General features: G+C 44.7%; 1 protein-coding gene across 2 annotated transcripts in view; it reads right to left on the bottom strand.

Annotated features, from left to right (window-relative positions):
* The window catches only part of dse (dermatan sulfate epimerase), a 55,759-nt gene that overhangs the window by 39,271 nt on the left and 805 nt on the right, over positions 1-15,683 (bottom strand). Inside the window, exons 2-3 of one of the 2 annotated variants that reach the window (XM_012854095.3) lie at positions 11,655-12,120; positions 2,905-3,158 (exon numbers count right to left, since the gene is read on the bottom strand). In XM_012854095.3, the coding sequence (XP_012709549.2) occupies positions 2,905-3,158; positions 11,655-12,076 (676 nt within the window). In that variant the 5' untranslated portion in view covers positions 12,077-12,120. The remainder of the gene's footprint in view (positions 1-2,904; positions 3,159-11,654; positions 12,121-15,683) is intronic. The other variant, XM_036147117.1, reaches the window with a different exon arrangement.

Below are 15,683 nucleotides of genomic sequence, written 5' to 3'. Positions count from 1 at the left end.
TCTGGATGTGAATAATCTTATTTAGCCAATTTATGACAACAGACAGCTTTGAATAAATTAATCATACATTTTAGATATTAACTGTATAATGATCCTGAAGACTTTTTTTTAATCCTTTTAGTTTGTGGTTTATTTTTAGCTTTTCGTGTCATGGTTAAGACTCTAAGTTCATGTTTTCTTTTAAATCTCAGTTACAGTCGCTTCCTGTATTTCTGCTGTTCCTGTTTCTAAGCTTCTTTGCCACTTATTGGTCAGTACTTTTGATTCCTTCTCATGTCTGGTCGAGTTCTGTTTATATTTTGTTCTGGTGGCTTTGTGTTAGTTTCTGTTCAGTTAATAACTCTTCTTCTCTGCCCTTCACTCTCTGAGTTTGCTATGGTCAAAGTATTTCATTACAGAATCTGCCTGGCTTTGGACCTTTGGACCCGCATGTTAAACAGCAAGGCTGTGTTGCAGCGGAAGGAAACTGTCATCAAGCAGAAACAGAGCTGAGAAAGCCTTCACATTTACATCCCATTTCCCATTCAAATTTATGTCCCCCATTTGAAGAATATGAATAGCAGCCTTTAATTGATTGTTGTGATAGAAAGATCAGGTCCAGCCTTAGTTGTGAGTTGTTTTAACAGCAGTGACATCCCTAGCTCTAAATAGTTTTAGAATCCATTCATTTCTGGTTGTTGAACATGAGCTGGTTGTCATGTTACCACAACCTTAGTTCTGATAGGCTTGTGGGTTCTGATTGGCTCATGGGTCCCTTTTGGCGACTCCTTCCTGGAAAGTGCATGCTGCCAAATTTCTGAGCTAAGTTTGCTGACTGAGGCTGAACTGAAGAATAATTCATCAAAGTTTTTTCCAGACTGAGACAGAGAGAAAACGGATCAGCCAATCACGGCGCAGTGGTGAAGAATGCTGTGTTTTTGCCTGAGCCGTGAACCATGTTCAGTCCGTCCATCTTTGGTGTAAAGTTACTGCAAAACTATGTTTCCTTTATCGCCCATACACAGCGGAGTTTCCCTTTTCATAAAATAATGCTGCGTCAGCATGATCGCTTATCTAACGACCTGGGCCAGAACTGCCAGCCCGTCTGCTTCTGAAAAAGTAGGATTCATTTGTTAGATTGCTTTTTGATGAGTTATCAGACTGATTAGTTCATGATAAGCAGCTTATAGTTTAAGTAAGCTTATAGTGCTATACATTTTCCTTCACCATCCCTCAGTGTTGTTCTGCCCTTATTCACCCCATCAATGATAAGGCTCATTCCACTAGTGCACAATCTGATGAAAGGAAGCGTGAGCTCCAAGAAAGCTTCTGTTTTGCTGCAATAAAAGAGCAACGTGGCAGGAGATGTGCATGCACAGATGCAAAAGAATCATCCAGACCTACTCTGCAGCTCACAGACAGTACTCTAATAGTGTTATTACAAAATAAGTGTATTCTCAAAAGTGAACCAGGGAACAGTTATGCTCCAATTCATGCATGAATCCCTGCAGAGAGGCTCTGCTGTCAGAAAGACCAGAGGCATGTTGGATCATAACATCCCAGTCCTTCTTTAAGGTCATCTAAGGTGTTTGTAATGAGGGTTGATGACCGCGGCTTTCACTGGACCTGCAGGGGTCATTTATGAATACGGCTGACTTTAAAGCCTGCATGTTCAACAGCAAGGCAGAGACAGAAGTGAGGAAGCCTTGAAATATACAGAAAGTATAAGTTCCTGACTGGAATCTGCATAGATTTAAGTTTAGCTCAGAAAAGGAGAGAGACTTTACAGGAACTGACATGTGATAGATGACATTAGTGTCATGTCACTGGTACTGGCTGATAACTGCTTGGAAAGGAGCGAGAAAGGGCAGAGATGAGCAAATTTGGTTCTCTTTGTCCTGTTTGGTATATTTCAGGACGGTCTGACAGAGCAGCCTTAATGCTTGTTGAAATACGATGAAATGTAACATTTCCCCTCTTGTCCTGTAAACAGATTCCAACCTCTTAGTCTTACTCTTTGGCTGTGGTAGAGAGTGTTCGCCCCATGGAAGAGGCAGAATACGCTGGGTCACAACGCCAAGGAGAAGGTGGAGAAGGTAGAAGGTGCTTTCACTGATTCTTGAGAGGCTGCAGAACAGACTGCACTAGCAACACGCAGCCAAGTCAGTCCACATCACACGCCGAGGGAGAGAAACATGGCTTTGGTATTTTTGTGGCGTTAGAGATGTGCGTATCACAGATCGAGAAGCATTTCCATGCACAACCTGCAAACATAACCAGACATGATCCTTCCTTTTTTCTGCACAGGTGCCGTCAGCAAGCGTGTCTGCTTCCAGCTTCAGCAGAACAAAGAGCAACCCCCAGATTCCACATCCGACCGACCGAGCAGCTACGTTATGTTAATTAATGAGAACGGTTCCACATCCTCCATCACTACTCTGAACGTCACCGCCAACGGATCCACTCTCCGTCTTTCACCTTCAAATTACAACAACTCCCATTTTCTGCTCCGCTCCGCTCCGTCGGGCTCCGGCCGGGTCAAGCTCCACAATTGCAATTGTAGCAAAAAGGAAAAAGAACGTCAGCAACTTCCAGTTTCTCAAAGTCAAATAGTGTAAATAGAGACCGTTAACCACTAATTAAATAAATATTTTTAAATATTCACAGACAGGTCACTGATGTAGATGTGACTTGGAAGGCTGCTAGGAGGACGGGCCTCCATGTAACTAAACCCAGCAGGGTTCTCAACGCCGAGCCTCCAGAACAGACAAGGACTCCAGGGCTAGTGTCAGAACGTAGTCCAGTTACCTTCAGTTTCAGCCTGTCATAGTTGCCATGACTAAGTAGATTGAGAAAATGCACAAGCATGGAGTGAGAGAACTTTGCCATGAATAGATGTTTGTGAAAGCCAGAGCAGGCGCCCACCTTGTGTCATGTAGACCAGACTTCCTGTGAGCAGAGCCACGCAGTTGGTGGGCTGATGGTTGTGCAGGTACTGGAACCCCCAGCCTCGGACGTAGGACTTCTCGTACATCAAGCGTGACGCGTTGCCTATGACCTGCAGGAAACGCTCCTGCTGGCCTTTGGTCAGGTACTCGTACAGGAAGTCGTAGGCCGTGGCAAAGCCAACCAGCGAGTGCGCCAGGGGAACTTCATCCCAGGGGGCGTCTTTCACCAACCTGCAACACATGAGGAGAGCCATCAGACATGCAGCAGAACACAGTGAAGTCATTAGGCTGCTGCCTTCGTTTAGTGAAGGTTTAGCAAACGACCTGACATAAACAGCAACACTTTACCATCAATTAACACTCTGAAAACAAAAATAAACACACAGAGAAGCATTTTCCTCCCACAAAGACGCATGTAGAGAGTGAAGAAAAGCGCAGCATGGGCAGAACCTCTGCTGCTTAACACGGGCCAGGCTCAAAGAGTGCTGAGCTCAGGCTGTTTCCAACGAGCTGCCTGCGTGCTGTTAAAACGTGAGAGGGTAATTAAAAAGAAATGAACATCAGACGGGCTGATGAAGCAGTGACCTCATGTAAACATCAAAGAAAGCCGAAAAGTCTAAAAGTTGACTTCATTCAGTGCCTCTGTTCAAAGGTTAATACCTACACATCATATGGATTGTTCTACACTGACTGATATTTTTATCGGGTTTAACGCGGTCTTATTATTCCTGCAAAATGCAGTTCCTCAAAATTATTTTATACTTTGGCTGAGACAAAAAAAATAAAAACACACATTTTTACCACTGAATTGTTATGCTATGATCATGTTATGGCTTACACCCTCATGCTGACTTGACAGACGTCCAGGAGACAGTCACTGACCCCCTCTGCAACGAGGGTCTCCACAAATATTTATAGAAAGTTGAGTGGAAGGAAAAAGTGTAGCAGAAAAGGCAGACAAGCAACAGGGATCTATGTGGCCTTGAGGGGATTGTGAAGCAAAAGGAGTTTCACAGGAGATTCTTAGGGACGACAGCTGGAGCCGGACCTTCAGGAGACGCCACACACAGGTGTATCCAAGACAAGAGCTACTTCTCATTGGGTTAGGTTGCTTCTAAACCAGAAACAACGCAGAACCATTTTACCTGGGCCGTGGAGGAAAAGGAGGAAATTAATTTTTCACTGCATTTACAAGTCAAAGTCTCAGAATGTGGAGGACGGGCGAAGAGACACAAAATCCAGGTTGCCTGAAGTCCAGTGTGAAATATCCACATTCAGCAGAGATCTTAGGCTGCCGTGTTCTCTGCTGATGGCCCACTGGGGTTTAACAGGCCTAAAGTGGGCACAGCTGCCTGCCAGGAACCTTTACAGGAGATCATGTTTCATCCTGATGACAGACTTAAAGAGATGATGATTTGATTTTCCAGCAGGACTTGGCATCTGCACACCATGACCATGGTATCATTGGACTTGATTGGCCAACACACTAAACCCCATAAAGAATCTGTTGTCAAGAGAAAGATAAGAATCACCAAAGCCAACAATGCAGACCAGTTGAAGACCACTATTAATCAAGCTGGGCTTCCTGAACACCTCAGCTGGTCCACAGGCTGACCTTACCTTCCTGTAACGCTGCATTACTTCAGGAATCCATGTTAAAAAGAGCCCTGACTCAGTATGAAGCATATAAACTATACAGTGTATGGTGATGCCTTTCAGCAATACAGCATATTATCCTTCTGTTACTGAATTATCTCGCTGGTTCTTCAGGACATTTGCTATTTCACCTGTGTGGAGAAGAGGAGAGCATTGGTGAATGCCCTGTCACGTCAATGATGAAGACTCAATTCTGCCAAGGAACGCTGCCATGAATACAGACTGAGACCAAAACGTCCTCCAAGACCAACTTATTCCAGCAACTCAGGAACAATTTGGTGATGATTTACGGGTCCAGTTACAGAGCGCCCTCGCTGAGGAACCGTGGTCAGTTCTAAAGAAGCAGGCGAGGAAACTTAATCCAACAAACTGGGGTCAACCCCAAGCACCAAGTGGACCGCCATCAGACAGGATTTGGACCCGAAGATGATATCGAGCGTGTCAGACAGAATCAGAGGCGGATTGAAAGAGAAGGGTCAACAAGCCCTGGAGACCAACAAAATGTTCTCACTGTCCCACAGTCAAGCATGGAAACATATAGGCTGATTCAAAATAAAACTATTTTGGGTCATAACTCTACAGTCTAACGAGTTTATTCCAACCATCAGTAACTTTGAAGTCTTTGTTTATGATCAACTTTCAGAAGATTCCATGAGTGTGAGACGATGCTCAGTAATGTGGCAGATGGAGTTTCAACAAACTGCATGGCCGCAGAGATTTAATGCAAATATCCTTTATGTCTCAGTTTATCCCTGTGGCCAAAACAAACAGACAGAGACCTGCTGAGTCACGGCTGAACCAGTGTTGAGGCACACCAAACCACACTGGGACCGTTTAGGAGGAGCGAGAGAAACGATCGCCATCTGGCCCAGAATGGAAGCTCTCCAATAAAACATGGACGGTGAAGTAGCTGCAGACATAACTGGAGGTCATGAAGACCACAGCTGGCAGATCCTGGAGACACTAAGAGGTTTAGTGACCGTAATAAAGGGGAAACAGTGAAAACATGCTACTCAGTGGCTTTTCTTCTGTGCACGGTTACGGTGAAAAGTGACGAGGAAACTCCTGTAACGTGACTGTCTGAACAACAACAACAAAAACGGTTGAGCTGCCGCTGGAACATCCCTTTGGTCCGTCCCTCTGCAGTTTATGTTCGGGTCTAACTTCTCTTCCACATGGATAATCTGTTAGGAGTTCAATCCGTTTCTGGCTGGGTTCTAAACTTACGCGCCCGCCTCTGTCAGAGACTCTGGAGCAACAGGCATGTTTCACATCTGCACTGGCGGATTCAAGCAGAGGGAAAAGTACCGTAGACAGCAAAACATTCCGACTGGGAACGAGACATGGCCAGACATCAAACCGGCTCCTCCTTTTTCTCTCCTCCACAGCGTAAAGCTTCGCAGCATCAACCAGGCGGGAGAGGAAGAAACGGGCGACTCAGAGCAGGAGAAGCGCTGAATGTTCTGGTACCACCCGGCCGTTTGGCTGGGAGTCCTGCTACAACAACCACAACATTATTTCAAAGGTTTAACTTGAAACTTTGGTTGCCATTTCAGCCGTTTTTGTCTAACATTAATGTACAAAAACAAATGTCGTTTTTCAAAGCATGAATTATTTAGAAGTTTTTAAGTCATCCCATCCGACCAATTGGACCCGGACATCCTGGATATTCTGGTGTTGCTTCTGATGCACATTTGAATCTTTCTGAAAGAGCAACTTTTTTCTGTCTTCCTCCCTGCTGTAAGCTTTCTAATCAATGCCCTGCTTAGGTCAATGAGTTTTGGTGCTCTGCTTCTCCTGGTAGCTTTGGTACCGTGTCAAACATATTCTTCCCGTTTCCACATAATAAAGGGTAGAATAAAGGATCATACAGAATCCTGGAAATGTCATCAGACAACGGCAAACCATAGTTCTGCAGAACCTTGTTCCTGACCAGTTTGAGAGGCTCTTTTATAAACACACTGATCAGCAAAAGTATTCTTCCCACTCAGCATTTGTCATGTTTTGTTGCCTCACAACCTGGAAAAGAATAGATCGTTTGAGTTTGCATCATTTCATTTACAGAACATGCCAACAACTTTGAAGATGGATTTTTTCCTCTGTGGAGCAAACGTCAAACAGGAGAAAATACAGAAACCTTTAGTGTGTTTAACTGTTCACCCCACCATTTGCAGCAGTTCCAGCTGTAAGTCACTTTGGATCAGTCTCTGAGCTCGCCACATCTGGCCTCTGGGATTTCTGCCCATTCCTCGAGACTAAACTGCTCCAGGATGGTTTTTTTATGAACAGTGATCTTCAAGTCTGACCACAGATTCTCAATTAAATTGAGGTCTGCTCTGAACATCCCTGTGTTTAGCAGGGACCAGTTTCCCAGTCCCTGCAGCTGAAAAACATCCCCGCAGCATGCTGCTGCCACCACCATGTTGCACTGTCAGGATAGTGTTCTTGGGGTGATGGGATGGTGTGGATTTTGTTATGGAAATATATAATCATTTCTGTGTTAAACCTGTATTTTTAAACCATAAATAGTTACCTTTTCTGGGATACTAGAGGGGGAAGATTACATTCTTTTAAGCTCTGGTGGGACACCAGGCACAGAGAAGCACAGGAGTTTTATGAGGGACTGATATGGGGTGAAAGCTTGTTCATGGTTCTAGAGGTCATCTAAGTTGACCCCTGAAAGGTCATTTCAGTGATGCATCAGCCTTACTTCCTGAAAACTCAGGGAAGAACGGATTTCCTTTGTTTTGGGGCAGATACTGGCTGAAGACTGTCCAGGATCCCCCCCTCCCTTGACATTCCGTATGGGGGCTGGTCAGTCTATTAAATGTGTGTTTGGGTGATGTTGGAGCAGACAAATTGCTTGCAGCACCATGAGGTAGGATGTCGGGTAAGTTATATATACAAAATGAGGTGTTATGAAGCTTGTAAGTGTTTTTGTCTCCCTTTGGAGGAAATTCCAATTGTAATAAATATGCATATTTTAAAAAATTTTCTCTGGCAATTGTTTCTCTTCTACCTAATCTCCGAACTGGGTGAGGTGGGGCTCAGTGAACGAGACAGGAAGAAATAAATAAACCAGACCTAGAGATTTCCTTGGTGGCAGAAAAGTTTGATTTTAGTCTCATCTGACCAAAACACCTTCCTCTATACATTTGGGGAGCTGCCCACATGCCTTTTGGAAACATTTAAAACATACCGTCTTATTTAATGTCCTCCATAAAGCCCAGCTCTATGGTGCGTACGGCTTATTGTGGTCCTATAGACAGATCCTTCAGTCTCTGCTGTGGACCTCTGCAGCTTCTTCAGGGTCACCTTTGGTCTCTGTGCTGCCTCTCTGATTCATGTCCTCCTGGCCCGGTCTGTAAGCTCTAGTGGGCGTTCCTGTCTTGGCAGGTTTGATGTGGTACTATTTGAAGAGGATGCATCTTTTTACAACCCCACCCTGACTCGTACTTCTCAACAACTTTGTCCCTGACTTGTTAGAAGAGCTCCTTGGTCTTCATGGTGTGCTGCCTCTAGCTTAGTGCTGCAGCCTCTGGGGCCTTTCACAGCAGGAGTTTATACTGACAGATCCTGTGACTCATTGCACACATGGAGACTTCATTTCACAAATTTGTGTTGCACCAGAACATTTTGGAGGGTGTGCCTATTTTTAGTTTTTATTTATTCTATTACTTTGTTATTTTTATATTTTCCTCATTTCACTTCTCCAACTTAAAGACTGGTACTTTGTGCAGAATCATCACATAAAATAGGATTAAACATGGTTTCAACTACAGGTTGGAATGTAACAAAACAGGTAAAAAGGTGGTGGTGGGGGGGGGGGGGGGAGTCTTCCTGACGAAGTAGGACATTGTGGGATCTACACCCATCATCCCAACACACACATGTTGGTATGTACAGTACATACATCATTGTGTGGACCTTCCATTGACTTTCATTAATTTTCTAGTAGCAGTCGGCACTAGGTCCTCATATAAAAGCCAGTCTTCAGAGCTGCTTTCTGTGCAGTGGGTTTCAAGAGGCAAAGTGAGACCCTCAACCCAACTCTTCCCATGTTGCTGCAGAGAGAGGGTGTTTCTGGAGGTGGATGTATATCCAGCCAATTCCTTCTCCGGTATCAAACAACACAAACAGCAAGTTGGTGAGGTAATATAGCAATTACACTCACATCACCATATTCTTGAACACATATTGTCTCTAGAAACTATGAGTTTAAAGAGAACCTCTGACTAGAACAACCCCTCGTTTGCCCCAGTGGTCCCAGTAAAACCCACATCTTTCCCAACTTAGGTTACGTAAGCCTTTAGATCAAATCCTTTTTAAAGAGAATCTGTCATCAGAACCTAGCGTCTCACTGTAATGATGTCCCGTCCAGGACACAGCACCAGCTGGAACGGTACCAGAGTTTCAGAAGAACGTACATTCCAACAAAATGTGTTTTCTGCATTCAACCCATCCCTCAGGGAGGGGTGGGCAGCTGCTAGCGCCTGGGGGCCAATCTGGGGCTAAAGGTCTTGCTCAGGGACCCATAGTGGCAGTCTGCAGGGTTTGAACCAGGTACCTGCAGCCTTCCCAGAACACAAGCATGCTGCTCTAACCACTAGGAAACCACTCCTCCAGGCAAAATGGAGCCCAGTTTCATTTATATAGTCCAACAACACACATTAGTCTGATTTATAAAATAAACTTCAAGATTAAAGGTCAGATCAAGATTTGTTCACTCATTTCTTTCCACCAATTTTGATCGTTAAGTTTGTCGCATGTATAATCTGAACATCTGTGCAACGTTTGTCTTCAGCCATTTCACTAAAATGGAAAATGGCTTTAACTAGTCTTGACGACCTCCAAAGCGCCTTACACTACAGTTTTAGTCATTTACCCATTCATTCACACATTCACACCCTGACGGTGGTGAGCTATGTAAGTAGCCACAGCTGCCCTGGGGCAGGCTGACAGAGGTGAGGCTGCCATACAACGGTGCCATCAGGCCCTCTGACCACCTCCAGCAGGCAATGTGGGTGAAGTGTCTTGCCCAAGGACACAGCGACAGAGACAGTCAGAGGAGGGGATTTAACTGGCAACCCACCAATTGCAAGACGAACCCCCTTAACCTCTGTGCCATCGTCGCCCCACTACATAAACTCCTCTATACTGCAGCGCCCCCTAGATTTGGAGGCAGGCTAAATTGGGTAGACTAATGTAGGATAATGTTTCTGGTTTGCGACATGAATTCCATCAAAAACATCAGATAATACGTCCAAGGCAGGCCCTAAAACCTACAAGCCTTAGCTTTGATATAAGAGATAAAACAAAAGACAGATTTAGTTTAACTTTAAAGTGAAGAACTTTTGATAAAGATTTTCAATAACAGCTAAGCAAAAGGAAATGGCTGAAATAAATCTGCTTTAAGTAATAATGAAACCTAGTGTTTCAAATCGGAACAACATATACGCAGCCTCCCACTGACATCAGCCATTTCCTCAACGGTCCATTGCTGCTGTGAAACTCCTCTGAATTTTTACTTCCACAGGATAGGTATGTGATATATTTTATTCTATTTCTGGTCAGCTTCTCTTACTGGCTACCATGTTTGCAGACTGCTACTCTTTTGCCAAGATAAAATACCAAATGCTGCGCTCTGTTTTGGGAACCCTGGGAACTCTCATATGATTGGCCAAGGAGCCAGGAAGTAAACACAGGCTACACACCACACCAAAGCAGTTCCAGACCATACGTCTAGGTTTGAAAGGACAAAAATGTGATTAAGACATTGCTGATGGAGAGGACCGATTGTGTACAGGGAATGTTACTTCCATCCCGGGTGACAAGTGACAATGATTTAGGTTAATCTTCCAGTTTTTTTTTTTTTTTACTTACTGCTCCTTTAAATCAAAAGGTATAGTTCAAAAAGGACCAACGAGATAAAAGATGAGGAGAGGGAGTACTCTGAGACCAAGCTGGAAATGAAAAGCCTGCCATCTACAACTATAATGGTTTACTGAGAACAATCATCCTTTCAAAAGGTGCTCAAACTAAAGAACAAGACTGGTTGTCAGACACTCAGGGACTCAGCCTGCAGCACAGTAAATGCAGAGCTTTCTTTCTTTGTCCCATTTAAGAGAAAAATATTGAGCAATATTGCTCTACTAACCGTTTGTAGACATTAGGTTCTGATATGCATAAACAGAGCATTCAGCCACTCTGACGGTAATATTTCTGACTCAAACCAATAAATCTGGTTCTAGAAGGACGGCTTGTCCAGACATATCTTCTACAGAGCAGTCACCAATAGTGAATCATGCTGCCACGTGACTAGTGTGTACAAAGTGTTGTGTTAAATTGCTCCGTGGACTACAACCGTCAACCAGAGCCGGCCCCCGAATGGTCACCTGGACCCTGACGCTCAGTCTTAGCTCTTGAGCTCACATCTGAACATTTCATTTCCTCTCCCCGGGGGAGTGGGGGAGGGGCTGCCGAGCAAACAGCTGCTCAACATATTTCCTGAACGCCGCCTTTATCGGACCAAAAAGCAGTTTCACTAGAGCTCTGCCCACAGAAGCAGATGAGGAAACTCTGGAGGTGGGACTGACCGGAGGGCCTCTGGAGCAGATCATTTTGAAATAGTAGAGAAGTTTCTGGCTGCAGATGTCTCTTGCAGGCCCCATCGCATCAGTCCTGTTCTAGTTCAGAGATTCTTCACACTAATGCTCTTAACAGCTAAACGTAACCCTAACCTTTTTAACCAACACTAGCCCGTAGCCCAGAACCTTAATTCTGTCCATAAACCCAAGCTACAGGAATCGGTGGGAAGTTGCACATTATTTGAAAACAGATCTCCAGACGTGACTCGTCTGGAGGAGAACTTGTACAGGTTTGTCTTTCTTTGCACACATGTAAACCGGAAAGAACGTCCTGAACGAACCAGAAGGGTGTTCAGATGCTACAGAGAGGCGACCGAAGGGAAGGTGGGTACCATTTAACATCCCTGGAAAGCCAAATCAGGACACTTCCACAGGGAGCACACGTTTACACATCAGATCACAAGGGAATGAAAACAGAAAATACCAACTAGGCTGAGCTGCCATCCTCTCCATGTAGTCCTTGGCCAGGTCGAGGGCCCCGGCCCTGTGCGGGTACAGCAGGCAGAACATGGACAGCACACCCAGGTTGTTCCCATAGACCTCGTTCCAGCGGGCGCTGAACTCGGCGGGGCTCCAGGGGGGCAGGTACTCCTCGGGGTGCTCCAGTATCGTCTCCCCGGCCTCCCGGATCCTCCGGGCCATCTCCCGATGGGTCCCCGCCGCGGCGTACTGCAGCTCCTCCACGTCCCCGCGGCCGAAGTACAGCATGGGATGACCATCATAGTTCCCCCCCATGAAGGGGATTCCCCCGGTGGGGTCCACCTCGGCTGCGGGCACTGGAGTGAGCAGGGGCCACAGCAGATTTATGAAGAAGACTGTGGGGGCCCCACGGGTGTAGGTTCTCATCGTCTCATCAGAGAGGGGATTGTTGCGTCGCCGAAGGAGCTCAGCTGAGAGGGAGAAAAGAGGATTAGGCAAAGCCAGGCAAAAGCCCTGCATTCCTGGACTAATGAGAGCCAGCTGTGGGCCTGATGATGCAGGCTTTCCATACGCGCTGCTGAGCGACGTCATCAGCGGCTACACCACTCTGGTCGACAGAAACACGTCTTAAACAAAAACCCGCCGCCTCACAGAGGGACACAAGGAGCTCGGCTCTGAGCTGGCCGGTAAATTCCACCACTTTTTTTAGGTTCTGGCCCGAGCTAGGCGGTTGTGATCCAAAAGACTTTCAGGCAGGAATCGGGGGCAGCCAGCAGTACACATCACGTTTTAACACAAGATGACACGTAGAACTGGTATTCCTCCCCGAACTAATCTGACATTTGACCCCTGAAGGGCCACATTCCTGCGCGGTGAACATGAGGCTGGAAGGCTCCGGACTAATTTATCCCACTGAGGCACGGCCGGGAGGGCAGCCGCCTCCAGTTAAAGTGAAATGAAACATCTCAAATCAAACCACTTCACAAAAGGTTATGAACAACGTTGTTTCTTCATCCCAGCGGTAAGTTTTAGTCGTAGTTTTGTTAAAAAGATGGCTCCCTTTCTATTTTACAACCACAAGGGCCTCCAGACAGCATTCCTTTTAGATCTGTTGAATAGTTTCAGATCTGGATTTGGGGGGCAACATATTTGAATATTAAACCTGTAAATTGGAAATACTAACGATAAATACTCTGCAGCCCTGAAATGAATTTGAAAGAAGGACATTTATTTTAAAGAAGCTTTCTCCACAATGCTGGGGGATAAAGTTTTAGTAAGGTGAAAAAGAAGCGTGTTCAAAAATGAATGCATAACATTCAAGCAATCTGTGGAGAGAGAATATAAGAAATTTGAAAAATAATCAGCTGCACCAAGTAAGTCATTCCGTTGTCATTTTATCCCCTCCATTTCCTGACTGTGAACAAACCATTTCAGACTGGAGGTAATTTTTTCTTGTTGTGTTTTATTGAAATTATTAAAAGAAATATTGATAAGAGTCCTCCAATTTCACATGTAATTAATATTGATTGTATATTATTACTTTTTAATACACAGCCATTTATTTTGGTTCCAACTCCCATACTTAACAGATCCCTGAATAAACCTAAATCACTCTTGCAATGCCATCACATTTCCGTACAGCCCTTGAGTGGAATATTAGAGAATGATTTGAATCTTTTTTCTAAATTTAAATTCTGACCAGCGATGTGCAGCAACACTGCATTACTATGTTCTCCAGACAGATGGAGAAAACTCTGGTGCCTTCAGTACATTCTGGCATCCCTTTAAACCGACCTAACCTTCAGAACAGCATGATGTCATATTAAGGTGCTTTTAAACTGTAACTTAAAAAATTGAAATAAAATCTGGGCAAACTGTAACAGCAGTAGGGGGCCCTTGCCTTACTCCAGCTATACAAACACACCTCAATGTGTGCAGCATCACAATGGGATGCTCTATTTGGAAGGTTATGACGCTTAGCACATCATGCATGTAAATTCTGCATGCCAGCAACACTGTCCAGATGCTAAAGCTCACAGACAGCGGGGGGGAGTTGGTGACGAAGAGAAAAGAGAAAACTGTTGCAAAATGTTAGTGAATGATAAACGATAGCCATTGCAATCAATGTGCAATGCTGCATAGTGTTATAAAACTAAACTCCTCAGATATTGGGCAGCCATAATATTAAACCGTCCAATCAGTGAACAGAAGGCGTCTCTAAGCCTATGTCAGCAAGGTTTTCAATATGACCATGTACTTCGTTGAGCCAAGGGGTTCTACTGTGCCGTCCCATGCAAACAGAACCATTTGATGTGTGATGATGGGTATGGCTACCCGGCTCTTACTCAGCTGGTTTATCTTTGACCCTCTGCTTTATTTGTCAAGAGCTAAAGTTCTCATCGCCTCCATTCTGGGCCCGCAATCCAAAACTCCAGCGAGGCTAGACCCCCGCTGACCCGGAACCAGCGACACGTTTAGCCACACTCTGTGCTGATTCACATGGAAGACGTTTTACCGTTATCTTCCATGGTTTCAGCTGGCAGCTCGGCGGGTTGCAGCCCAACGCTGCAGCTTGTTGAGGTCTGCAGCCATCCTCTGTTGACCAGAGAGTTCTCTGTAGAACTGTGCAGGTATTTGTTCTAGAGAAGAGTCCATCTATGAGGGGCTGCTGCTGTGGTGTAGCTGCTAGCACTGCTGCCTTGCAGCAAGAAGGCCCAGGGATTCGACTTTCAGCATTTCTGCATGTTCTCCTTGTGAATGCTGGTTCTCTCTGGGTACTCCACCTGTTAGGCCAACTAGAGACCAGTTAACCTAAAGCAGCTGTCTGTCTGTCCTGCATTACTGTGATGGACTGCCGACCTGTCCAGCTAGGCTGAACCTTGACCTCTTCCTGCCCAATGACTGCTGGACACCAGATGGTGGTACTGTAGAAAGGATGAGTTGAATGACCTTGATAAAATCTTTAAAAGCTGAAACAGAAACTGTTGTGAGATTCTCCGTCATCCAGGTTTAAAAAAACAAAACAATTCTATTCTGAAGCTGAAGACGTTCGACTTCCCATCCAGGAAGCTTTCTCAGTTCCAAATGTCTGTGGCGTGGAGTTCCAGGCTTTATAGACCTGCTGGTGAGGCCTCATTAGAGCTTAGAAGATTTACCTGGAACTGGTCCGCCCTCACAATGGAGAGTCGTTGCTCACAAAGTACATTTGAAATGTGCTTTGAGGTCAACATATGTCAGTACACATGTATGTATGTATGTACAAATGTATACACGAATGTATATGCACATATATACGTGTAGGTACGTATGTATGTAGGCGTATAGGTATATATAAGTGTATGTATATATATATATATATATATATATATATATATATATATATATATATATATATAGATCACTATGAATGTAAATAAGACATCATATGCCCATTCCTATTTCTTTTTGTATTTTTTTGTATTTTTTTGTATTCTTTTTGATCCATTGTATATATGAAGATTCACTGTATATAACTGAATGCACCTTCCCTACTCTGCACCTTCTTGTATGAGCCGATGTGACGAGTGAATTTCTCCATTGTGAGATCAATAAAGACTATCTTATCTTACATCCCAGTACATTTCTGTACATCCCAGTACATTTCTGTACATTCCAGTACATTTCAAACCCAACAGGGCCCTCAGACAGAGGCTGGTTCTTCCTAAGGACAAAACCCCCAAGCCTAAGATGAACAGAGTGGTGTATGCAGTTCAGTTCAGTGAGGAATGTTCTGATCTTTATATTGGAGAAAACAAACAACCTCTCCACAGACACATGGCTCAACACAGTTACCTCCTCAGGACAGGACTCAGCTGTCCACCTGCACCTCAAGGACAGAGGACACTCTCTGGAGGACCAAAATGTTCTCATTGTGGACAGAGAAGACAGATGGTTTGAGAGAGAGGTGAAAGAAGCCATTTACATAAAGCGAGAAAAAAACAACCTTAAACAGAGGAGCGTTCAGGTTTTAACTTTCAAAAACTTACAACACAGC

The sequence above is a fragment of the Fundulus heteroclitus genome, chromosome 15 (genome assembly GCF_011125445.2).
Source record: "Fundulus heteroclitus isolate FHET01 chromosome 15, MU-UCD_Fhet_4.1, whole genome shotgun sequence".
NCBI lineage: Eukaryota > Metazoa > Chordata > Actinopteri > Cyprinodontiformes > Fundulidae > Fundulus > Fundulus heteroclitus.
This window is presented reverse-complemented; position numbering and strand designations above follow the sequence as displayed.